We start from the raw sequence: 27,192 nt of genomic DNA, 5'->3' as shown, positions 1-27,192 counted from the left end.
ACAGCCTTTCCATACTGTACTAGTGCTCTAATTGGATGTGTGCAGAATTCAAAGAATAGCATCCTGTAATCTTCCTGAGTAAACAGTCATCCAAAACACTGTCTCAATTCACAAAGTCCCTTTCACCTCACCTTTGGACTCACTGACTTACATGGTCTCCCAGTCAAGCAATGTCTTGCATCATGCAGAGATCCCACCTGCCAAGAATGAGGCACATTAATTTTGTCACATGAACATGGATTTGAAAACAGTTGAAGTGAAGAAAGGACTTTAAAAAAAAAAGATCACCAGGCCCTTGGCTGGAAAGACATTTGCAGATTAACACAGTGCTTGTGGAGACAGAGGGGTTACTTCCCTTATCCATTTAAGCACACAATGGACTTGGAGTACCAGACATTGAAGGAGAGGGAGCTCAAATTTTAGGATGACTGCTGGGATGGTATAGTCCACAAACAGACGTGGTCAGACCAGCTGGTCATGTGACTAGCCTGCTTGGCAACCTGTTTTTTTCTGAATTGTAAAGAGTTTTGAACAGAAAGAGACTGCAGTATACTCCTGGACTGAAGACCTCTCCTGTCTGGGTCTCCCTCTCTTTCTCACAGAACTCCAAAACCCACTGAAGACACATGAATCCCAAGAGAGAAAGGTCTCCTACAGCAAATAAGTTTAAGAATACTGGGCCCCAACAAAGAGAAAGATCTACCTACAATCAAGGACTCGAAGAACCATAACAAAAACCCTCTTCAGATATTGCCTCAAACTTTCCCACTTTATTTTTCTTCTGCTCTTTTCTGTCTCTATCTGCATGTGTGCATCACATACGCATGCTAGCATGGACGCGTCGTGTATCTGTAGGCGTTAATCGAATTAGAGTTTAAGTTTAATAGGTTTAAAGAAGAAAGGTTGAAATTTAAGAAAACCTGTTTGTGCTGGTTTCTTTGCCTTATAATTGGAAAGCAGTGAACAAGGATTCACCAAGGGGAGCTAAAAACAGTGTATTTAAAATTAAACCCGGTTATAGTAAGACCAGGTGAAGGCCAAGAAGGAACCCTAAATATCTTTCTTACATGGTCGTAACACTTTATTTTACAATTCAAGAGAAACAGTGGCACATTTACACACAACAGTTGTTTAATTACAGAATCATAACTCATATGCAGTTGAGAGTTGACCAGCCTATGCCTGATACAGCAGTTGTGACAATCCAGGAGGGGAAGCCACTTAATTTTTTTTTTAATCTCATGGGTAAAATATATTTTACAAAAATTAGAATTAGAACACTGATCCTTTCTAGAATTTATTTCCTTTAATTAACTGATGTTGGTGACATTAAAAGATCTTTTCTGGAGCCAAATTTAAAATAACTGGTGTATTTACTAACAACACGGAGGTCTGCACTATCAGCAGACATAGCAGAAGTGAATATTGCAGCTACACGATGTACATTGGCTACAAAGCAAGCTGGTGATAAATCACCTGACTCCCCAAAGACCACCCACCACCTACAAGGCACAAATCAGGAATACTCATTTGCCTGGATGAGTGCAGCTCTGACACTCAAGCCGCTTGACACCATCCAAGACAAAGCAGCCTACTTGATTGGCACCCCCATCCACCACCTTAAACAAACATTCACTCCCTACAATGGCAGCAGTGTGTACCATCTACAAGATGCACTGCAGCAGCTTGCCAAAGCTTTTTTTTTTTTTTGACACCTTCCAAACTCTACCACCTAGGACAAAGGCAGCAGATACATAGGAACACCATCTGCAAGTTCCCCTCCATGTCACACACCATCCTGACTTGGGAACTATATTGCCATTCCTTCATTGTCAGTCAAAATCCTGAATTCCCTCCCTAGCAGCACCATGGGTGCACCTAAACCACATGGACTGCAGCTCAACACTACCTTCTCCGGTGAATTGGGAATGGGCAATAAATACTAGCCATCCCAAGAACAAATAAAAAATGCACATGATACAAAAATTGCAATATAAAAGTAAAAAGGAAAAGGGGACAGAGGAAGCCAGTTTATACAGATGCTAGTTGGTAAGTCATGAAAGTTCATTAGGAAATTCCCAACCATCCTCGGTGCCCCTTCATTCAGAGAATAATCAAGAATATGAAATCGACTTCAGATCAGGTAGCGAAAGTTAAAATTCTGGAAAATGATTTAACAGTTGAAGTGGTGGGTATAAAAAGGGAGAGAAAAAAACATGGTATTTTCTGGATGGGCAGGCTATGAGCCAAATGGACTTTAACATCCTATCTTGTAATGTCTGCTGGAGCCATTTACTTTATATTTTGATGCATTAATACAAGTACTTAACTTGGAGCAGCACTGATGAAGGTTACAACTGGTATTAGTTATTAAAGTTAGCCTTGCGCCACAAGCCTTTGTGCAACATTTTCCCCACCCATGTCACTTATCAATTACAGCAGCCAGAACACATTTCACTCTCGTTTCAATGATTATAGAACAATACACTTCAGTATGCAATTATTTATTCATCAGTAGCAATCAAGGGAATGATACATGTACACTGCTCAATCCTATAGTGTAGCAGTTACTTCAGTATACTAATCCCATCACAGAACATTCTCAAGTTGCTTCAGAGTACTCCAAGTACATTATACATATTTTATTTTTTGCACAGCATGACAAGTAGATAGTAATGGTTTACTTTTAAAACTAACCTAAAATTTACCATAGCTATGCTAATTGCCAGAAAAAAAAAATCAAGTTTCAACTTCGGAAAGGCACCCTCTGCTGCACATGTAATATTTTGATTTTATTCATCAAGTACATTGGAAGAAAAAAAAAGTACAGAATTACAATTGAAACAAATCTTGTGCCATGCACTTCAGATCCCGGTAAACTACATTATGAACCCCTTATTCATTTATCATAAGACACCATTAAACCTTCTCTTTTGAGTGACTGAGGCCCAAGTCTCAAGGTGTTAGTTTCAAATGTAAAATTAGTGTCTTAGAACTATTCTCCCTCTTCCAATGCTATTATGAAAACCTTTAGTGCCATCTGGGCCAAAAGGAAGACGAACCAATCCAGGAGGAAGGCCTGTACTACTTTGATGCTTCCTTACTGACTGCTTACATGTTGCTTGGTTGATTTCTAGAGAGGCAGCCTGACTGGCAGCTAGTCTGCGTCGTTGCACCCAGGGACTTCCAGAACAATTCCCACTATCTGACGAGTAATCATAGAATTTCTTGGTAAACTCAGGACTTGTACTTGGACTGGGCCAGAATCCTTGCCCAACAAAATCTGTTAGGGGTGATGGGTGGTGATAAACTAGGCTTCTGCGGGGAACACATGGACTGCAGTGATGGTCACTCCATGACTGGGACCATGAAGCTGTGCTTGGACTTGGCATTTGACTATTGCAGTTGTAGGCATCACATATTTTGTGCTGCAGATATCTTTGGACAGAAGCAGGTGAATTAGCACCATCAGATTCTGAAGAACTGTACACAGACTCTTCCACAGTATATTGCAACTGCTCTATCTTTGTTGGCTGTCTTGAAGGCTTTTTGGGATTTGATTTTTTAAAATCTTCAGATTCATCTGCATCTATGCCATTTATTTTTTTGGTACCTTTTCCTGTCAGTATGACAACTTTTAGATTTTCATCATTGTGGCAGGGTTTTTTGCCAAGTTCTTCGTAGGCCTTTTTGGCTCCTTCATAACATTCATACTCAACCAAAACACAAACTTTTGTTCCAACTTCTGGATACTTTAACATATACTTTTTCAATTCAGCAGGAATGTCCTTACCTGGTTGCAAGATGCGGATTGAACTGATTGGACCATGAATAGCAAAGACTTTCATTGCAGTCTCCATGGTGTTTATTTGGCCACTTATTTCACCATTATTCTCTGGAGAATCATTGTAAAGGTTCCATGCCAATATACGTTTACTTGGTGGCACTGAGAGGAGGAATTCTGGTACTGGGTTTTTTCGACGAATCTTTGTCCCTTCTTGATTGATCTCTAGTAATTTAGAACAATTTAGAGCATAAGCCGTTACCTTCCAGTCCTTAGTCAAGCATTTCACCTGCAAGGGAAACAATAATTCATCATAATTATAGACCAACTTAAATTATGGATTAAGGGAATTAATGGGAGGGTTAATAGACTAATTACATAATTAAAAATAACACTTGGTAATTCAAGAAATGAGAGTTTCAGGCTAAATAATGATGTTGAGAATGGCAAGCCACACTAATTGTAAAAGGTTCTGGAATATTTTTAAAGAATTAATTGGTGACTTCCAAATGAACTAAAGCAATATTGATATCCAGTTGACACAAATGTCAAAATCTGTTCTTTAAAAACCCCATGTAAAACAACTGTTTGCATATATTTAATGACAACTAAAATAGGAACTCATTACCTATTCCTATATTGCAAGAACCCTGTTGCTAAAAGCAGCTCTGGTCTTTGCACAACTCACATTCTCTCATTGCTGCATTTGTATCATGTTTCCTACTGTTTTCAGCTTCCTTCTCTTGGTTCTCCCTATATCAACATCTCTTTCCTGAGTCAGCAGATCAAGTTGAGAACTAACAATACACTTTGTCAGGCAGGGAGACGTTAAAACATTTGTTAGGTATAACAGACATTGATGCAAGACAGAAGAAGCAAAGATGCTGGGATTAGAACCTGGAGGAACATAGGAAAGTTAAGAAAACACTGCCGCAACAATTTGCATTTATATCACCTCTTAACATAGTAAAAATGTCCCAAGATGCTTCCACAGGAATGATAAAAAAAATTTTGACACTGAACCACATAAGGAGCAGATAGGACAATGACTAAAAGCTTGGTCAGAGGTAGGTTTTACAAAGTGCCTTAAGAGGGAGTAGTGAAAGGCAGAGACGGAGGGGTTTGTGTGGGGTGGGGGGGGGGGGGTGGGGGGTGGAAATTCCATAACTAAAGGGCTTGGGTGGCTAAAAGCACTGCTGTCAATAGTGTAACAGAGGTCAGAAGGTTGAAGCAATAGAAATAGGGAGGGGCAGGGCCACAGAGGGATAGAAAAACAAGGATGAAAATTTTTAAATTCAAATAAAAAAGCCAGGTTAGATTAGTGAGCAAATGGAGGAAATGGACAGCAGTGTTTTGGAAAAATGCATCCTCCAACCCTCAATCACAGAATAAAACATTGACTCAATTTTTAAAAAAAGTGTCTCCCTGGGGAGCCTATTTCACACACACATCACCCTCTACATATATTTAAATCCGAACTGCTCACCCTTGAATCCTTAAACTTGAATCCATGTCCTATGGTTAGAACTTGTGGCATGTTTGAACACAGTAGGATTCTGTATGTAATTGTTTTTAGATTTTCAATTTCTCCTGAGCCTTCTCTTCGAGAGAACAATCTCAAGTTCTTACAACTTCAATAGTTCAATTGCCCATTTTGCCTTTTCTACACTGCCTCCACTGCAACTAGAATTGAGCATAGTTGTGGCTGTATCAGTGCCTTAGACAGGTTTATCGGCTCCTGGAACCAGTTTTGAAACAGAACTCTCTAAATTGATGTCTGTTTCACTTGACAGACTTGGTTCTGTCAGGTTATACAACAATTGGGAACAATCTCCTCCTTCTGAGTGTCTTAATCCTCAGTCTGAAAGCAGTTCCTGGCAGCATAAATTTGCCAATCTTACTTGGTTGAGATTGTATCTCAAATTTTTTTTCTCCTCATTACACATCACACTTTTACTTTCAGCAAACACCCATCAATGCCCCAGAAAGAAGAAATTAATAGGAAGTCAAGACCTTTACACCACAAGCAAGTTTTTTTCCCCCTGTTATTACAGGTCCAGAATCACAAGCCTAACAGGTTGTGGCACCTCTCAAATCACTGCAAACATGCAGGCAAGAGAAAATTGGGGATGGGGTGCAAGTCTAGATCTGGAGTGAGAAGGCCATAAAGCTTCTGCACTCTTGAAACTCATGCTTTCAGTCTGCAGCAGCACCTTTCTGTACTCTTTCAATTCTTGTTTGCTTTTTCTATCCTCGCCCCACCCCCATAATCCAATTGTTTTTACAGAACACTTAATAGAGGCTCATCATAAGGGAACATCTTGTGAATGATGTCCATAAAAATTTGATATTCAGTTTGAGGGGCAGATGGGAGAGTCTCACACCAAGGTTTTAAATTTAAGTAAACAAATTTTGAAAGGATAAAGATAAATACCCAGTTAAAGAAGTTGAACTATTAAATGGATAAGCTACAAAACAATGGGAAGCATTTGGTACTACACAAAACCAGTACATACCCCTAAAAAGGCAAACAAAAATGTTTTTTAAAAATATCCTTTCATGGGATGAGTTTAATTGGTAAGGCCAGCATTTGTTGTCTATCCCTAATTGCCCTCGACAACTGAGTGGCTTGCTTGTTCATTTCAGAGGGCAGTTAAGAGTCAACCACATTGCTTTGTGTCTGGAGTCATATGTAGGCCAGGCCATGTAAGAACAGCAGATTCCCTTCCCTAAAAAGATTAGTGAACCAGATGGGTTTCAATGAAAATTGATAATAGTTTCATTGCACCATTACTGAGACTAGCTTTCAATCCCAGATTTTGTTAATTGAAATTTAAATTCCACCACCTGCTGTGGCAGGATTTGAACCCATGAGCCCAGAGCATTAGCCTCAGCTTCTGGTTTACTAGTTCACTGAAATTACCACTACACCGTTGTCTTTCCTCTTATGCAGTTAAGCAATCACAATCAGCAAATGAGGCAAGAGAAAGCATCACGCTAAAAGAAAAGATTTACACAAATGCAAGGGAAGGTGGAAATCCAGCATAGTTTCTTTTTACAACATACCCACAGGGTACAAAGAAAGTAGGGGTGTAAGGAGCAGAGGGACAGAGACACACACAGAGGCTCTTGAAGTTCAATTGCAGTCTCTTCCAAAAATTGTTCTGTGAGCACAGTTTAACTCCAGGTTGGCCAGCAGTGACTAGCTTCTTGTTTGTAACAGCCTCACCTGCGCAGTTTGTGGATTCCTTAGAGCTTACCAGACACTCAGTGGGGAGGTGGAATGCTGGCTCTTACACAGTGACTCTCAATGTCTCAATCACTATTGACAAAACCCATCCGGCTAATTGAATCAGGGAACACACATTATCTCTCCATGCCACTGCCTTTTAGAGAAAAAAAAAAATGTGTAGCCATGTTTTCAGCCACTGTTCTGTGGTCTTTTAAAACATGTCCAATGTCCAGTCAACGTTCAAATAATAGTGTTCCATATGATGAAATTAATATACTTCCATCTGGCAGGTGTGGTTTCCATCACAATATAAATCAAAGTCCACACATTTTCAGCAGAAGCACTATGTAGAATTTCCCCATTATAATCTCTTCAAATTGAATGAAATTCTAATTATGATAGATTTAAAAGTCCAGTAGCAGTCCAATGAGTCCCAAATAATATTATGGGCCTACTACAAAGAGATTGAAACTCTCCAACTTTCCTGACAAAAGAACTAGGGCCAAGACACAGTAGTTTTATAATTCTTTTTAAAAAGGAATCTCAATTATAGCTTGTTACAGCGTATATAAACCATTCAGCTCGAGAAGTCTGCAATGTATTTTCTCCACAAGAAATTTGCTCCCCATGACCTTCACTATTTTTCTATAATCAAGCAAATATCTAATTCTCAGATTATTGTTTTTGTTTAACAATTTGACAAAACAACCACAGAATAATACAGTGCAGAAGAGGCCCTTCAGCCATCAAGTCTGCACCGATGCATTAAAGACACCTGACCTGTCTACCTAACCCCATTTGCCAGCACTTGGCCCATAGCCTTGAATGTTATGACATGCCAAGTGCTCATCCAGGTACTTTTTAAAAGGATGTGAGGCAACCACCCTTCCAGGCAGGGCATTCCCAACTGTCAACACCCTCTGGGTAAAAAAGTTCTTCCTCAAATCCCCCTTAAACCTCTTGCCCCTCACCTTAAACTTGTGTCCCCTTGTAACTGACCCTTCAACTAAGGAGAACAGCTGCTCCCTATCCACCCTGTCCATGCCCCTCAATCAGGTCACCCCTTGGTCTTCTCTGCTCCAGTGAAAACAACCCAAGCCTATCCAACCTCTCTTCATAGCTTAAATGTTCCATCCCAGGCAACATTCTGGTGAATCGCCCTGCACCCCCTCCAGTGCAATCCTTCCTATAATGTGGCAACCACAATTGCACCCAGTACTCCAGATGTGGCCTTACCAAAGTTCTATACAACTACAACATGACCTCCCTGCTTTTGGTATTACCACCCTTCTGGTAATATTTTTTAAATTCTAATGCTTGGATTTTAAATTTCATTTTATGAAAAAATGACTTCACAATAGTGGGAAGGGACACACAAAAACTGCAGATGAACTCCAATAAAGGTAATGCAAGTCTGAGTCTGAGATCTGATGCATTAAGACTAATTGCTCAGACATCAGCAACAGTGGAGGAGGGTGGGGAAATGGAAAAGAAAAACCTGCCTGATCATTTGCTGTAACATTGGCATAAGATCTGTAAACACCATTTCTCTAGGGCTTCTGCAGATCTGGAGGCAAGGTGAGCGACTGTCCTTGATCAAGGAGCCTGAGCAAATCTGGAGTCAACAGGAAATCGAGGAGAAACTCTCTGCTGGTTGGAGTCATACCTAGCACAAAAGGAAGATGGTTGTGGTTGTTGGCGGTCAATCATTTCAGTCCCAGAACATCACTGCAGGAGTTCTTCAGGGTAGTGTCCTAGGCCAACCATCTTCAGCTGCTTCATCAATAACCTTCCCTCCATCATAAGGTCAGAAGTGAGGAGATTTGCTGATGACTCCATTCATGACTCCTCAGATGCTGAACTAGTCCATACACATATGCAGCAAGACTAGGCTACATTCATATTTGGACTGATAAGTGGCAAGTTGCATTCGTGTCACACAAGTGCCAGGCAATGACCATCTCCAAGAAGAATCCAACCATCGCCCCTTGATAGTCAATGGCATTACCATCACTAAAACCCACACTATCATCCTCGGGGTTACCATTGGCCAGAAACTGAACTGGACCAGCCATACAAATACTGTGGCTAAAACAGCAGGTCAGAGGCTGGGAATTCTTCAGCGAGTAACTCACCTCCTGACTCCCCAAAGCTTGTTCACCTTCTACAAGGCACAAGTCAGGGGTGTGATGGAGTACTCTCCACTTGCTTGGTTGATTGCAACTCCAACAATCAAGAAGCTCGACACTATCCAGGAAAAGCAGTCCACTTGATTAGCACCCCATCCACAAACATACATTCCCTCCACCACCGAAGCACAGTAGCAGCAGTGTGTACCATTTACAAGATGCACTGCAACAATTCACAAAGGCTCCTTCAACAGCATCTTCCAAACCTGCAACCTCTACCACTTAGAAGGACAAGGGTAGCAGATGCATGGGAACACCATCACCTGCAAGTTCCCCTCAAAGCCACATACCATGCTGATTTGGAACTATAATTGCCATTCCTTCACTTTTACTGGGTCAAAATCCTGGAACTCCTTTCCTAACAGCACTGTGGGTGTATCTACACCACATGGACTGCAGCGGTTCAAGGCAGTGGCTTACTGCCACCTTCAAGGGCAATTAGGGATGGGTAATAAATGCTGGCCTAGCCAGTAATGCCCACATCCTGTGAAAAGAATTAAAGATCTGAAGTTATGGTAGACTATTGGGAAAATTAAGATAATCAAATCTTCATCTTGAATGCTTAAGAGCTCGTGCCAGGTATAACCAAGTGGTCAATCTAAATTTCTGGAAAGAGTGATCTTTTTATCCTTTGCAGATCAAGGTTGAGACACCCACCGTCCAATCAACATTCCGATTCAAGAGATTGGAAATATAGCTTCCCTATGCTAGTATTGAAATTACCACTTCCTCAGCCTGGAGATGCTAGAAGGTCTTCAGAATGAGGGAGTGTGCAAAGAAATTTCATTCCGCCAGGGACACTCAGCTCCAGACCTCAGTACAGCTGTGGTCCAGACATGGACAAGAGCTGAATTCCAGCAGATGTGATGCAAGAGTGACTGCCCTTGACATTAAGGCAGCATTTGATGGTGGCATCAAGAAGCCCTAGTAAAATTGAAGTCAATGGGAATCAGGGGAAAACTCTATTGGTTGGAATCACAACTTGTACAAAAGGAAGATTGCAGTGGTTGTTGGAGGTTAGTCATCTCAATCCCAGGACATTCCTGTTAGAGTTCCTCAGGGTAGTGTCCTAGGCCCAACCATCTTCAGCTGCATCAATGACCTTCCCTCTATCACAAGGTCAGAAGTGGGGATGTTCGATGATTGCACAATGTTTAGTACCATTCACACCTCCTCAGTTACTGAAGCAGTCATGCCTGCATGCAAGACAGCATTCAGGCTTGGGATAAGTGGCAAGTAACATTTGCACCACCCAGGTGGCAGGCAATGACCATCTCCCCTTGACATTTAACAGCATTATCACTGAATCCCCCACTATCGACATCCTGGGGGTCATCATTGACCAGCCATATAAATATTGTGGCTACAAGAGCAGATCAGAGGCTAGGAATTCTGCAGTGAGTAACTCACCTCTTGAACCCCCAGAGCTTGTCCTCCATCTGCAAGGTATAAGTCAGCAGTGTGATGGAATATGCACCACTTGCCTGCATGAGTGCAGCTCCACAACATTCAAGATGCTTGACACTATCCAGGACAAAACGCCCTCATCACCTTAACTATTCACTTTCTCTACCACTAGCACACAGTGGTAGCAGTGTATACCATCTGCAAGATGCACCACAACAACTTGCCAAGGCTCCTTTGACAGCACCTTCCAAACCCATGACCTCTATCAACTAGAAAGACAAGGGCAGCAGTTGCATGGGAACACCACCTGCAAGTTCCCCTCCAAGCCACACATCATGCTGACTTGGAACTATAAATTGCAGTTTCTTTGCTGTTACTGGGTCAAAATCCTGGAACTCCCTCCTTAACAGCATTAGGAGTGTACCTACACCAGATGGACTGAAGAAGCTAATGACCACCTGCTCAAAGGCATTTGGGGATGGGCAATAAATGCTGGCTTTGCTAGCAACGCTCACATTCCATGAAGGAAATTAAAAAAAAAAATTCTTCTATAGATGGAGTGCCAGGTGATCGTCAGTCATTCCAACTAGACACAGGGAAGTTTCATGGCAGTATAGTTTGCCCAATATATCACAACAGAATCTCAGATTAGGAAGGTCATTCAACCATTTTCATTCATCCATGCAAAAACTGTCCTGCATTCATTCTCTTTATGCTTTTGATTCTGAAAAAATCAAAAGCATCAGCTGGCATATGCATCTAAAACCTTTGCAAACAATAGCTTAGCTGCCCATACACGAAGCATAGAAAATTCTTTAGAACATGAACCCCTAACTGGGTATTTGATACTTGGAGACTGAGCGAGCACTTAGCTCCTACCTCAAGAACTTCAGGCAACTAAGCAAATGTATTGGCTTGCATGACAATCAAACAAAATCTGCTGCCCTTAGGAGGGACCATTCTTCTAACAGATGGCTTCTGAGCTATTTGCTAGTGGATCAACTTAATTCAGTGCATTTGCTATAGAACCCACAGACATTTTAAAAAGCAACCTTAGGTTATTGTTATGCTACAAATACTGGTTTCTGCGAGTAGTGCATGATGTGAAGGCTAAAGTTAAATTGCCACTGTACCTTGATGCAGGTTGCACCAAGCTCAGCGAGAAAGCAAGACTATTTTGAGGTTATAACCATATAGACAATAGTGTTCCTCTAGAATTTTGACACTGCAGGCCAATGGAACAGCTATGCACTTTTCAAATATGGCTTAAGTAGTGCAAGACTACTTGCTCGAGGTGGTCTCCCAGTTCCCAGCTTCATTATCTCAAGTCAGATTGCTGGCTTGGTGCCAGAATTGTACTGCAATATATTTAGGGCGGCACAGTGGTGCAGTGGTTAGCAGCGCAGCCTCACAGCTCCAGCAACCTGGGTTCAATTCTAGGTACTGCCTGTGTGGCGTTTGCAAGTTCTCCCTGTGTCTGCGTGGGTTTCCTCCGGGTGCTCCGGTTTCCTCCCACATGCCAAAAGACTTGCAGGTTGATAGGTAAATTGGCCATCATAAATTGCCCCTAGTATAGGTAGGGAAATATAGGGACAGGTGGGAATGTGGTAGGGATATGGAATTTGTGTAGGATTGGTTGATGGTCGGCACAGACTCGGTGGGCCAGAGGGCCTGTTTCAGTGTTGTATCTCTAAATAAATAAAAATATACATGAAAGGCTTTAGTACAACAATGCTTTTAAAAGTACAACCAATGTTTCCAATTATATTGGCATGCCCAGGGATTCTTTTGAAAGAAGTCAGGAGGACATCTGCATCCAAACCCTGAAGTACATTTTTCTGGTGCTCCGAGCTTCCCAATGTGCTTCAGTGCCTGGCAAAACCAAAGCTGCAAAGTGAAGGTTTTTTTTGAAGAGGTAACAAGGAGGGTCAATGAAAGTAGTGCATTTGATGCAGTCTATATTTATTTTAGCAAGGCTTTTGATATAGTCCCACATGGCAGACTGGCCACAAAAGTAAAAGCCCATGGAATCCAAGGCAAAGTGATTAGTTGGATCCAAAATTGGCTGAGGCAGGAAGTAATGGTTGATGGGTGTTTTTGAGATTGGAAGGTAGTTTTCAATGGTGTTTTGCAGGGCTCATTACTAGGTCCCTTGCTTTAAGTGACATACATCAATGATTTGGACTTGAATGTAGGGGGTACAATTAAGAAGTTTGCAGAGATATAAAATTGGCTGAGAGATTGCTAATGAAGGAGAAAGCTGTAGACTGTAGGAAGATATCAATGGACTAATCAGGTGGGTGGAACAGTGGCAAATGGAGTTCAATCCAGAGACGTGTGAGGTAATACATTTTAGGGAGGGCAAACAAGGTAAGGGATTAGACAACAAATGCTAGAATACAGAGAAGTGTAGAGGAGCAGAGGGACAGGTCCCTGAAGGTGGCTGGACAGGTGGATAATTTGCTCAAGAGGGCATACAGGATACTTGCTTTTATTAGCAAAGGCATAGAATACAAGAGCTGGGAGATTATGCTGGAACTGTATACAACACTATTTAGGCCACAGCTGGAGTTCTGCATGCAGTTCTGGTCACTGCACTATAGGAAAGATGTGATTGCACTAGAGTGGGCACAGAGGAGATTTACAAGGATATTGCCTGGACTGCACAATTTGAGTTATGAAGAAAGATTGGATTGGCTAGGGTTGTTTTCTTTGGAAGAGGCGGCTCAGGGGGGGACCTAATTCAAGTGTATAAAATTATGAGGGGTCTAGAATTAAAGTGGATAGGAAGGAGGCCATTCAGCCCCATTTTCCTTGGTTGAGGGGCCCATAACCAAGGGGCACAGATTCAGGGCAAGAGATAGGAGATTTAGAGGGGATTCAAAGGGAAAGGTTTTCAACTAGAGAGTGATGGGGATCTGGAACTCATTGCATGAAAGGTGGTAGAGGCAGAAATTACTTGGATATGCAGTGCCATAACCTACAAGGTTATGGACCAAGAGGTGGAAAGCAGGATTAGGCTGGATGACTACTTGCCGGCTGGTGTGGACACGATAGGCTGAATGGCCTCCCTCTATGCAGTAAATTTCTACCATTTTAAGGTGAGAACAAGGACAGTCATAAGAGCACCCACTGTCTTCTTCCTGGAGATGCTGTGCACAAGATTGTAGCTGGATCCAAGAACAATATCTTGTGCTTTAGTCCCCAACTCAATACATTAAGTTTAGATAATAGAGCAAACATTATAATCCAGAGCACTCCACATCTAGAATCCAATGGTCTCAAGCCTGAAGCATAAGTATTTGTTCTATGTCACCCCTCGCAAACTTCAATCTTGTTTTTCAGTTACTCAAGTGCTTTTTCTTTTTAAAAAAAGAAAACACACAAAAACAAATTACGCGAGACAAAGACCTGCTGGAAACTGCAACTATTTGATTCCAATGAGAAAACATTTACCTTTTTGAATGAGGTGAGAAGTTTAATGCTGATATAACCCATTTTATTCCTCTTCATGTGCTTTAGTAGAAAACTATCTACTGCCAAGTTTTCATCAGATAGGTAAAATTCAACTTGGGAGATTATTTTTTGTATCGTGTCAGAGTTCGGAGGGATCCATTCATTATATTCTAAGCAATCATCATTGGTCTCACTCAGGTCAAAGGAATTCCTGTATAAAACAAGACTGGAGAATAAGGCACTTACTTAAAACATCACTATTTAGCCCATCATTTTGGAACATTTCACACTTTGGAAATTTGTAAAAGAAATTTTTTTTGACCCTCATCTTATCGATCATTTGTCAATTTTCACTTTGAGACCTGCTTTTTTTTTTCCATGTGCATCAGAGCAAATACCCATTTACCTACAATAGAACTGAAAATTTGAGAACTGGCCACTCTTTTGAATGAAGACTACTAACAGACATGCATAGAACATCTTATTGAATTTCTGTTATTGAACTTCCAGAGCAAGAAAAAGGCCAGTCAACCTACCAATCCCACTCCATCTACAGTCCTTTCTCAATTATCCATCAAAGACTTCCCTACAACATTACCTTTTAAATCCCATATTTTAGTGAATACTACAACAGCTTGCATTTTTATAGCAATTTTAACATGGTGAAACATCCGTGGCATTTCACAGGAATGTAATCAGACAAAAATTGATAAAGAGCCAAAGGAGGAAATATTAGGGTTGGTAACTAAAATTTTGGTTTAAATATTAGGTTTTAAGGACCCATTTAAAAAAAAAGTGGAGAGATATAGTAAAGGAATTCCAGAGCTCAAGGTCTAGATGGCTTAAGACACAGCCACCAAAAACAGGATGAAAGTGGGGGATGCAGAGTTGGAGGAACGCAGAATTCTCAGAGGGATGTAGGGCTGGACAAGGTTACAGGTACTAATTTCCTTACAGAACCTTCCTTAATAAAAATAAAGCAGCATTGTTAAATATCTCTAACGTCAGCCCCATTTCTCAACAAATATTGGTTGCCATCTTTATTCCAAATCAACTACCTTCTTGGTAATTTATTACACATATCCACATAGGGACTACATTTTCTAATCCCCAATTTTACTCAAAGCTTATGAATTTTGCACTTGTACTCTCTTGGCTTATGCTTGCTGCCCCAAAGATAAACAGTTTATTTACTTCCACTTCATCCCACACCTTTATTTGGAAGGCCTGTGATATTTCTCCTCTTTCCCTTTTCTTCCACCCCATTGCATCAACTTCAATTGGATGAATCAGTAAACCTCCCCAAAAAGACCACAATTAATGGATCACTTAATAAATAAAAGTACTATAGATCTCTCTGCCCTATAACCTCTTTATTTACACGCTTAAAAATAAAATCCAGGCAACTTATTGCTGTTTGTATTGTATATGAATATGCTTCATTGTGCTTATATGCCCAAATAGCCATGTAAAAAGTTCAGCTTTAAATCACACCAACTTCATTTAAAAGAGAATGTCAGTTTTGTACAGCATTCAGGGACAGAGAATTGCACTTGCCCTCTTGGGTTTAGGGCAATATTTTAATATTATCTTTATGCAGGGAAGGCCTTACATCTGTCGGTCAGCTACTATAAGGAATCCAGGTGAATTGTTGGCAGAGTGCCACATCCTCACATTGTTAATGTGGTCTATGGAGTTAACACTAATGGCAATTCTTTCTATCTGATCAAGTTTGGCACCTGGTTAAAATACATGGTTGAGTCTCCGAGCGGATTTCATCACTCCATTGAAACAGAAGGAATTCTAGGATGATTTGGCAATTTAGTGCCAGCCTATCCCAAGTGATAACTTTTTTCCCCATCTGCCACAAAGCACTGTTGACATTTTAAGTGTCAAAGCAATAGCACTGGCTTGCCAGACGGTCCAAGTAAAAGGAAGTAGAAAGCAGCACTTTTGGGCAGGACAGTCTATTCACATTCTTCTAGCGACATACCTAGAGGGTCAGAAAGCAAAATATATTCACTGCTGAACAATAGTATATGAACTGGTACTGTACATCTGGAACACTTTCTCCCCATGTCCCCAAAAAGGCTGTGGAGCTGGGTCAATTGAAGCTTTCAAGACTGATCGACTGATCTTGTTCTGCAAGGGTATCGAGGAATAAGCATACTATTTTGTCTTTGTACAAAACCTTCGTCAGACCTCAGCTGGAATATTGTGTCCAGTTCAGGTCTACTGACATGGTGGGTGATATTAAAGCTTTGGAAAAAACCCAGAGGAGGGTCACGAGACTAATTTCCAGTTTAAACTAGCTTGATCATCAAGTTAAAAGACCAGGAACTCTACACTTTACAGAAGCAAATAGATAGTTGTCGCAGTTGACAGTTTGTTCCAATTAAATTAGTTAGGGAGGATCTTTTGATCAGCGATAGTGCGAGCGAGGTGGCAGCTGGGAAGGTAAGTTTCAGTTTAAATTAACTTACCTGTTGTTTCAGCAGCTTCTTTTTGAAGCAGCGATAGTGCAAGCGATGTGGCAGCTGGGAAGGTGAGTTTCAGTTTAAATTAACTTACCTTTTGTTTCGGGGGACACGGGGACTGCTGGGTAAGTAAACTTATATATTCGGGCAGTGGCTAAACCAGAAACACAACACGTGAAGCGTCTCCCACCCATCCTCCTCTAACCAAAAAAAAAGGACTCTTGTGTGGAGGGTTTGGTAAGGTAAGGTTTTCCTTTTTTTCAAAAAAAAAAAAAAATCTCTTGTCAATTGAGTGCGGAGGGGATGAAAGCTAGGGCAGTTGCATGCTCCTCTTGCAGGATGTGGGAGGTGAGGGTCACCACTTGTGTCCCTGCTGACTTCACCTGTGAGAAGTGCACCCAACTCCAGCTCCTCGCAGACCGCGTTAGGGAGCTGGAGCTGGATGAACTTCGGATCATTCAGGATGCTGAGGGGGTGATAGAGAGCAGTTACAGGGAAGTAGTGACACCTAAGTTACAGGATAAAGGTAGCTGGGTGACCGTCAGGGGAGGGAAAGGGAATAGGCGCACAGTGCAGGGATCCCCTGTGGCCGTTTCCCTCAATAATAAATATACCGTTTTGGATATGGTTGGCAGGGGGGCGGGGGGGGAGGGGGGGGGGGAACGACCTACCAGGGGAAAGCCACAGCGGCCAGGTCTCTGGCACTGAGCCTGGCTCAGTGGCTCAGAAGGGAAGGGGGGAGAATAGGAGAGTGATAGTGATAGGAGATTCAATGGTTAGAGGTACAGACAGGAGATGCTGTGGTCGCGAACGAGACTCCCGGATGGTATGTTGCCTCCCGGGTGCCAGGGTCACAGATGTCTCGGATCGAGTCCACAGGATTCTTAAGGGGGAGGGGGAGCAGCCAGAGGTCATGGTACATATCAGTACCAATGACATAGCTAGGAAAAGGGATGAGGACCTGAAAAGCGAATATAGGGAGTTAGGTTGGAAGCTGAAAGGCAGGACGAGCAGAGTAGTAATCTCAGGATTGTTACCAGTGCCACATGCTAGTGAGGCTAGAAACAGGGAGCGAGTGCAGCTGAACACGTGGCTACAGAACTGGTGTAGGAGGGAGGGATTCAGATATGTGGAACATTGGGATACCTTCTGGGGAAGGTGGGTCCTGTACAAGGATGGGTTGCATCTGAACTGGAGGGGCACCAATATCCTGGGCGGGAGGTTTGCTAGAGCTCTTCGGGAGGGTTTAAACTAGTTTGGCAGGGGGATGGGAACCGGAGCTACGGATCAGTGGATGGGGTAGCTGTTGAACAGGCAGATACCGAGTGCAGAGAGTCTGTGAGGAAGGTTAGACAATTGACACGACAAAGTTGCAGCCAGTATGATGGGTTGAAGTGTGTCTATTTTAACGCAAGTAGTGTCAGGAATAAGGGTGATGAACTTCGAGCATGGATCAGTACTTGGAGCTACGATGTTGTGGCCATTACGGAGACATGGATATCACAGGGGCAGGAATGGATGTTGGATGTTCCGGGGTTTAGACGTTTCAAAAGGAATAGGGAGGGAGGTAAAAGAGGTGGGGGAGTTGCATTGTTAATCAGGGATAGTATCACAGCTGCAGAAAGGAAGGTAGTCGAGGAGGGTTTGTCTACTGAGTCATTATGGGTGGAAGTCAGAAACAGGAAAGCAGTCACTTCGTTGGGAGTTTTCTATAGACCCCCCAATAGCAACAGAGACACGGAGGAACAGATTGGGAGGCAGATTTTGGAAAGGTGCAGAAGTAACAGGGTTGTTGTCATGGGTGACTTCAACTTCCCTAATATTGATTGGAACCTCCTTAGTGCAAATAATTTGGAGGGAGCAGTTTTTGTCAGGTGTGTCCAGGAAGGTTTCCTGACTCAATATGTAGATAGGCCGACTAGAGGGGAGGCTATGTTGGATTTGGTGCTTGGCAACGAACCAGGCCAGGTGGCAGATCTCTCGGTGGCAGAGCATTTCGGTGATAGTGATCACAACTCCCTGACCTTTACTATAGTCATGGAGAGGGACAGAAGCAGACGGGATGGGAAAATATTTAATTGGGGGAGGGGGAATTACAATGCTATTAGGCAGGAACTGGGGAGCTTAAATTAGGAACAGATGTTCACAGGGAAATGCACGACAGAAATGTGGAGGTTGTTTAGGGAGCACTTGCTGCGACTGCTGGATAGCTTTGTCCCAATGAGGCAAGGAAGGGATGGTAGGGTGAAGGAACCTTGGATGACAAGAGATGTGGAACAGCTACTCAAGAGGAAGAAGGAAGCTTACTTAAGGTTGAGGAAGCAAGGATCAGACAGGGCTCTAGAGGGTTACAAGGTAGCCAGGAAGGAACTGAAGAATGGACTTAGGAGAGCTAGAAGGGGATATGAAAAAGTCTTGGGGGGGGGGGGTGGGGGGGGGTGGGGGGGGGTAGGAAGGATTGAGGAAAATCCCAAGGCGTTCTACACTGATGTGAGGAATAAGAGGATGGCCAGAGTGAGGGTAGGGCCAATCAGGGATAGTGGAAGGAACTTGTGCCTGGAGTCGGAGGAGGTAGGGGAGGTCCTTAATGAATACTTTGCTTTAGTATTCACTAGTGAGAGGGACCTGGTCGTTTGCGAGGACGGTGTGGAACAGGCTGATATGCTCGAACAGGTTGAGGTTAAGAGGGAGAATGTGCTGGAAATTTTGAAATGATATGAGGACAGATAAGTCCCCAGGGCCAGATAGGATATACCGGGAAGCGAAGGAAGAGATTGCTGCGCCTTTGGCGATTATCTTTGCGTCCTCACTGTCCACTGGAGTAGTACCAGATGATTGGAGGGTGGCAAATGTTGTTCCCTTGTTCAAGAAAGGGAATAGGGATAACCCTGGGAATTATAGACCAGTCAGTCTTACGTCGGTAGTGGGCAAATTATTGGAGAGGATTCGGAGAGACAGGATTTATGATTATTTGGAAAAGCATAGTTTGATTAGAGATAGTCAGCATAGCTTTATGAGGGGCAGGTCATGCCTCAAGCCTTATTGAATTCTTTGAAGATGTGACAAAACACATTGAAGAAGAACAGTGGATGTGGTGTATATGGATTTTAGCAAGGTGTTTCTTAAGGTTCCCCATGGTAGGCTCATTCAGAAAGTGAGGAGGCATGGGATACAGGGAAATTTGGCTGTCTGGATACAAAATTGGCTGGCCCATAGAAGACAGAGGGTGGTAGTAGATGGAAAGTATTCAGCATGGAGCTCGGTGACCAGTGGTGTTCCGGAGGGATCTGTTCTGGGACCTCTGCTCTTTGTGATTTTTATAAATGACTTGGATGAGGAAATGGAAGGCTGGGTTAGCAAGTTTGCCGATGACACGAAGGTTGCTGGAGTTGTAGATAGTGTGGAAGGCTGTTGTAGGTTGCAACGGGACATTGATAGGATGCAGAGCTGGGCTGAGAAGTGGCAGATGGAGTTCAACCTGGAAAAGTGTGAAGTGATTCATTTTGGAAGGTCGAATTTGAATGCAGAATACAGGCTTAAAGACAGGATTCTTGGTAGTGTGGAAGAACAGAGGGATCTTGGGGTCCATGTCCATAGATCGCTCAAAGTTGCCACCCAAGTTGATAGGGTTGTTAAGAAGGCGTATGGTGTGTTGGCTTTCATTAACAGGGGGATTGAGTTTAAGAGCCGCGAGGTTATGCTGCAGCTCTATAAGGCCCTGGTTCGACCACACTTGGAATATTGTGTTCAGTTCTGGTCGCCTCATTATAGGAAGGATGTGGAAGCTTTAGAGAGGGTGCAGAGGAGATTTACCAGGATGCTGCCTTGACTGGAGGGCATGTCCTACGAAGAAAGAATGAGGGAGCTGGAGCGAAGGATGAGAGGTGACTTGATAGAGGGGTACAAGATGATGAGGCATAGATAGAGTGGATAGCCAGAGACTTTTTCCCAGGGTGGAAAGGGCTATCACCAGGGAGCATAATTTTAAGGTGATTGGAGGAAGGTTTCAGGGAGATGTCAGAGGTAGGTTCTTTACACAGAAAGTGGTGGGTGCGTGGAATGCGCTGCCAGCGGTGGTAGTAGAAGCAGATACATTAGGGACATTTAAGCGACTCTTGGATAGGTACATGGATGATAGTAGAATGAAGGGTAGGTAGTTAGTTTGATCTTAGAGTAGGTTAAAGGTTCGGCACAACATCGTGGGCCGAAGGGCCTGTACTGTGCTGTACTGTTCTATGTTCTATGATCTAACTAAGTTGTAGAAGACCAGATCTAGGTTAAATGTCAGGAGGTGGTTCTTTTCCCAGAGAATAGTGGACCTCTGGAACAGGCTGGTAGCTTGTGGGGCAGATGCTGATTTGCCAAATTCCTTCAAGCAAGAGTTGGACCAGTTTCTGGTTGGGGTGGAAGTCATTTCTTACAAAAAAAGGTGGGTGTTGCATAGAATTATCAGAGTCAGAATGATCTCCTGGGCTAATTTTGATTTCTCTGTCCCACTAAGCAATTTCCTGAATTTTCTCTGGGTTCTACTGTTTATTTTGCCTCTCCCAGGAGATCATAGGGTTTTGAAATAGGATAGTGTGTGTAAGTATTGTTATGCAAGCTATCAGTTATGTAGGGCAGGTTGCATGGGCCAGAGGGTCTTTTCCTATTTGCCATTGTTCGTCGGTAGAATGAAAGCAGATAAATGGAGTTGAGGTACAAATCGGACATGATAGTTGAATGGTAGATGTGGCTAGAGGAGCTGAATAACCTACTTCTCTAGGAGTAGAAGGCATCAAACAATACTATAAACAGAATATATTCAGCCAGGTAGAGTACTTACTGTTGGTCACTGTTACTTTGGAACTCTTCAGCATCCTCGCTACCGATTCTCTTCCGAAACCGCAAGGGGCGTCCTTCCCCTCTTACTTGTACTGGGGAACTGCGACTGGCAGGAGAACCTAACTGAGAAGCTGGCGAGTCCGAGGAGGACATGGCAACAGACTTTAAAAAAAATAAAACCCAAAAGGTAACAAAAATGTTCAAATCTTGAAAAGGAAATTAATCAGACATCTCAGGGAGGGGTCAAAACTACCAAAAAATGAACAGAACAAACATTATGCTCAAATGAGCACATGCAGGATCAGATATTCTCCCTTCAAAGTTTAGGCATTTAAAATGGAATTGTAAGTGTCCTCCTATGCTCACCATATCACAACTACAAAGAACTGATTGTAAAATAAAACATTTTCAGTGCCTTATCATATAGCAGGAGTAAATATTTCACTGTTCTTTGAAAACAGGTTGCTATCTCCTATTCTACTGTTGCAAGGGTCATTTCATAAGCCAAACTGTTTTCTGCCTGCAAAGAACGAAAACCAGTTTTTTTTTCAAAAAAAGTGGAGAAAATAAATATACTACACTGTACAGGAAATTTATTTTCTTGTAGTTTCCAACAGGAGTGACAGCAGATTGATTAACCTACACAATGGGTCCTAATAAGAGAACACATTGCTTGAAGATATTCCAAACTACTTAAAGCAATCTAAAATAGTAAAACTAAGTTACTATCATTAATCAGGAAAACCAGTAAAGAACATTTATTTTGGAAGGGGGAAACAGCTAAAGGATACATACAGATTCAAAAAAAAAAAAATCAGAAATTTCACAGAAAAGACAGATGGAGAGAGAGAGAAAAAAAAAAGAACTCCTAATAGAGAAATAGGTGGTACTCTTGGGATCAAATCCAGTGCAGACTCTTTCTACACACTACAGAAATGCTTATTCAGGCTTAACTCAGTTTCTAGCGTACACAAGTTGATAGACTCAGATATAGAGGGGAAAAAAAATGTCTGGTACAGCAAAGAGAAAAATCACATAACACAGTAATTAGTGCTTTCCTGAGAAAAGAAAGAGGAAACACAGTTGTGGCAAAACAACTAGAACTCTATTCTATTTAACATATGTTATACATTAAGTACTAGAATACAAACAGTGGTAATATCAAAAAAATCTTTCACCTAAAAAAAAATGCTCCCCAAGAAGAAGTGATAGGGAACAAATGGCCAGATAAAGGAAACCTAAACCAGCCTCAGATAATAATTAAGCATAGAAAGTGAACACAGGTGAGAAAAGATGCATCCCCTATTCTAAATTTCTAAATTGTTTAGTGAGGGCAGTAATTAAAAACCCAATACTACACAAGAGGAAATAAGTCATTTTAAGAATGCTAAATCAAGAAATGTGAGAATCAACTTTTTTGAAGTATCAAGATATTAAAAAAAATTAATTCTATAAATCTGAATCATGACTACAGAAGCTAAAGAAAAACAACATGAAGCAAAACCCTAACAATATGGAGAACATCAACACTTGATTCTGATAAGGGCATTTACTGAAAAATAAAACTGAGTGGGGTGGTTTCAACTAGGTAGAGGAGCTCAGGTGCAAACAATAGGAAGCTAGTTGTGCTGATTAAATCCTAATCAGTACACAAAAAAGACGTGTGTTTTTGTATGGTTGCATATGTCTAATTTATATACTGGTAATATATTGAAAAATGGTTACCTTGTATATGTAAAATATGAAATTTATTTCATTTATCAAATAGCCTACTCAGAACTACTTTCTCATGGGCCCTCAATAGTTGCGACAAAAAGTAATCAACTCTGAAATTCAGTAAATGACAATTGTAGCCATAGTAATCTGTAGCTAATGATAGCTGCTTCATAGTGCTAATCAAAAGACTGCAATACTGAATCAAGTCACCACTATTAATAGGTAAGTTTATTATAAATATTTAGCATAAAAATGCGAACATTATATGTTTTATATAAATAATGTTAGAAATTTTCCAGGACAAAATCACATTTCACATACATGTGAATTTTAGATGTTGTAGTCCTTGTTTCATAATTTAAAGGAGCTACATGTTGGTTTCTGGATGAACTTGCCCCCACTGCATCAAATCACACATCATTGGTCACCCAGTGCAATGAACTACACATTGGCCTTTCACGTATGAATCCCGCCCTATATGGTGGATTGAAGATCTCCTCTGCCTATTAACTGTAAGGATCTTGTATGAAATTAGTTTGGACAATCCTGTAATTTGGTACTAAATTAGTGATCTCACTCAGAGAAGCCATCGGTGGTTGGTGCACCAAATGAAAATGTTACACTGGTGTAGTAGTGAGTGAGTTTGGGTCAGAGTAAAGGAAGCTTTACCTTTGCATCTTACAATAGTATTACTGACTGAGAATGCCAATAAAATCGACATGTTCATTGTTTAAAAAAAAAAATTAGATGCCTACCTTATCAGCTTTTCTTCATTCTTCAAAGATGTTATGCCCCACACACAACTGGAATAGGCCATTACTGGAAAAATCACCCGGTAAAAGAGACCATCTCTTTTAAGACGTTTCTGATGTTGACATCCCTGCTCTGATTTCCATGCTCCTGAATGGGGTAAACAAGGCCTATGCATAATTTGGAACATCAGTTCATTTTGATCAAAGTCTGTCACTGAAAAGAATAAAATATGCTCCCCATGCACTCAGAAAAGTCTGAGGAATTGACAAAGTGGGATCACTTTATGCGCGGATAAACAGATTTGAATGAAGCTGATTCAAGTTTTGCTTATCTATCTCTCTCTTCATGCTGACATCTACATCCTGTTGGAGATTGTCTAAATAATTCCCAGGATGAGGAAAAGGAAAGTCCATGTGGGAGCCGTGCACCAGAACAGAACTGCCATAAAGAGTATCATCCACAGCTGCTAAAACTGATATTTGGTAAAGGTGTGCAGGTTATTCCTCTTTTTAATACCTTGCATGAATATCTGTTCTGGGCTACTCACTAAAGCAGCTATAGAAAAGGTAAATGATTATCAGAGTCAGAGTGGTGATATTGCACTCCAAAGCCACTGTAAGGAGGCAGGGTATCAAGAACTTAGAGTAGGTCCACAGGCTTTAAATAATTTGTTGGAATATTGTAAAAATTTGGAACAATGCACACAAAGGTTGGAGATCCATGACCATCACATATTTATTTTTATTTTATTTATTTAGAGATACAGCACTGAAACAGGCCCTTCGGCCCACCGGGTCTGTGTCGACCAACAACCACCCACTTATACTAACCCTACAGTAATCCCATATTCCCTACCACCTACCTACACTAGGGGCAATTTACAACAGCCAATTTACCTATCACCTGCAAGTCTTTTGGCTGTGGGAGGAAACTGGAGCACCTGGCGAAAACCCACGCAGACACAGGCAGAACTTGCAAACTCTGCACAGGCAGTACCCAGAATCAAACCCGGGTCCCTGGAGCTTTGAGGCTGCGGTGCTAACCACTGCGCCACTGTGCCACCTAGTGCCACATAGTGGACAAAATGTTGCAACTCCAATTTGTGAAAAAGAGAATAAGAGATAACAATTTTCAGGCCCAAATAAAAGTGGAACACAACTCTTAGGAAGAATTCAAGATTTGTTCTGAGCTTCCTAGAATCATAGAATGATGCACAGAAGGAAGCTCTTTGGTCCATTATGCCTGTGCTGGAACTTTGGAAGAGCTATCCATTTAGTTTCATTTCCCTGCCCTTTCCCAACAGCTCTGCAAATTTTTCCCCTTCCAGTATTTATCCAATTCCCTTTTGAAAGATGTTATTGAAACTGCTTCCACCACCTTTTCAGACAGTGCACTTCAGATCATAACAAACTCTGTTAAAAAAATACTTCTCCATCGAAAAAGAACCATAGAAAAATTACGGCACAGAAGGAGGCTATTCACCCTGTTGTGTCCGCGCCAGCCGAAAAAACCAGCCGCCCAATCTAATCCCACTTCCCAGCACCTGTTCTGTAGCTTTGTCGGTTACAGCACTTCAGGTGCATGTCCAGGAACCTTTTAAAAGAGTTGAGAGTTTCTGCCTCCACCACCGTTCCAGGCAGTGAATTCCAGACACCCAACACCCTCTGGATGAAAAAGTTTTTTCTCATGTCCCCTCTAATCCTTCTACCAATTACTTTAAATCTGTACTCCCTGGTAATTGACCTCTCCACTAGGGGAAACAGGTCCTTCCTATCTACTCTACCTAGGCCCCTCATAATTTTGTACACTCAATTAAGTCACCCGTCATCCTCCTCTGTTCTAAGGAAAACAACCTTAGCCTATTCAATTTTTCTTCATAGCTGCAACTTTCAAGCCCTGGCAACATTCTTGTAAATCTCCTCTGTACTCTCTCCAGAGCAATTATGTCCTTTCTGTAATGTGGTCACCAGAACTGTACGCAATACTCCAGCTGTGACCTAACCAGCATTTTATACAGTTCCAGTATTATCTCCCTGCTTTTGTATTCTATACCTCGGCCAATAAAGGTAAACATTCTTCACCACTCTATCTACCTGTTCTGCCAGCTTCAGGGACCTCTGGACATGCACTCCAAGGTCTCTCACTTCTTCTACCCCTCTCAATATCCTCCCGTTTATTGCTTTGTTTGCCCTCCCCAAATGCATTACCTCACACATCTCTGGATTGAATTCCATTTGCCACTTTTCCGACCACTCAACCAAACTATTGATATTATTCTGGACTCTACAGCTATACGCTTCACTATCAACTACACGGCAAATTTTTGTGTCAGCAGCAAATTTCCCAATCATGCATCCCACATTGAAGTTCAAATCATTAATATATACCAAAAACAGCAAGGGATCCAACACTGAGCCCTGTGTAATGCCACTAGAAACTACTTTCCACTCGCAAAAACATCTGTCGACTAATACCCTTTGTTTCCTGTCACGAAGGAAACATCTCATCTCAAGCTTGTTTCCTTTGTCAATTACTTTAAATCTGTATCCTCTGATTATCAACCCTTCTACCACCAGAAACAGTTTCCCCTTATTTACTCTATCAAAACCCTTCATGATTTTGAACACCTCTATGAAATTTCCATTTAACCTTATCTGCTCTAAGGACAACAACCCCAATTTCTCTAATCTTTTCATGTCACTGAAATCCTGATTCCTTGGTCAATCTCCTCTGGCCCTTCTCTATGATCTTGAAACCTTCCTAAAGTGTGGTTCCCAGAATTGTACACAATACTCCAGCTGAGATTTATAATTGTTTAGCATATATATTTGCTTTTGTACTGTAACCCTCTGTTTATAAAGACAATGATCCCTTGAGCTTTTTTAACAGACTTATCAACTCGTCCTGCTACCTTCAAAAATTTGTGTACATAGAACCCCAGATTTCTCTGCTCCTGCACCTCCTTTTATCCCATAGGCTTCAAATTTGCTAAAGTGCATAATTTGGTACTTTATCAAATGCTTTTTGACATTCCATATACACAACATTAACCACAATACCTTCTCAACTCTCTCCATTACTATATCAAAGAACTCAATCAAATTGATCAAACATGATTTTCCTTTAACACTTTTGTGCTGGCTGTCATTCTTAACCCATATTTTTCCAAGTGACAATTAACGTTAGCTCGAATTATTGTCTGTAAAAGTTTCTCCACCACGGATGTTAGGCTGACTGGCCTGTAGTTACTGGGTTTATCCTCCTCCCCATTTTTCAACAGGCATGTAATATTTGCAATCCTCCAGTCATCTAGTACTATCCCCATATCCGAGATGGATTTGAAGATTGTGACCA

The 27,192-nt window shown here is 41.7% G+C and overlaps 1 protein-coding gene across 1 annotated transcript; it reads right to left on the bottom strand.

The window, feature by feature from the left end:
• Nucleotides 1-2,981: 2,981 nt before the first annotated feature.
• LOC137351452 (la-related protein 6-like) lies at nt 2,982-26,453 on the bottom strand. Its single transcript, XM_068015899.1, has 4 exons — nt 26,046-26,453; nt 21,371-21,531; nt 14,069-14,279; nt 2,982-4,073 (listed from the first exon to the last, which is right to left on the bottom strand). The coding sequence occupies exons 1-4, from the start codon at nt 26,451-26,453 to the stop codon at nt 2,982-2,984; spliced, it is 1,872 nt and encodes a 623-aa protein (XP_067872000.1).
• Nucleotides 26,454-27,192: the final 739 nt, after the last annotated feature.

Source organism: Heterodontus francisci, chromosome 36, assembly GCF_036365525.1.
Source record: "Heterodontus francisci isolate sHetFra1 chromosome 36, sHetFra1.hap1, whole genome shotgun sequence".
Classification (NCBI taxonomy): domain Eukaryota; kingdom Metazoa; phylum Chordata; class Chondrichthyes; order Heterodontiformes; family Heterodontidae; genus Heterodontus; species Heterodontus francisci.
This window is presented reverse-complemented; position numbering and strand designations above follow the sequence as displayed.

Bases quoted from the DNA above. Each gene is read 5' to 3' on its own strand.
- LOC137351452 (XM_068015899.1), bottom strand. From the start codon at position 26,453: ATGAAGGGTTTTGATAGAGTAAATAAGGGGAAACTGTTTCTGGTGGTA. The intron at 21,532-26,045 runs GTAATGCATTTG...TTTTTTTTAAAG, and splicing joins TCAATCCAGAGATGTGTGAG to TCTGTTGCCATGTCCTCCTC. The intron at 14,280-21,370 runs GTAAGTACTCTA...TGTTTTATACAG, and splicing joins CAAAGTAACAGTGACCAACA to GAATTCCTTTGACCTGAGTG.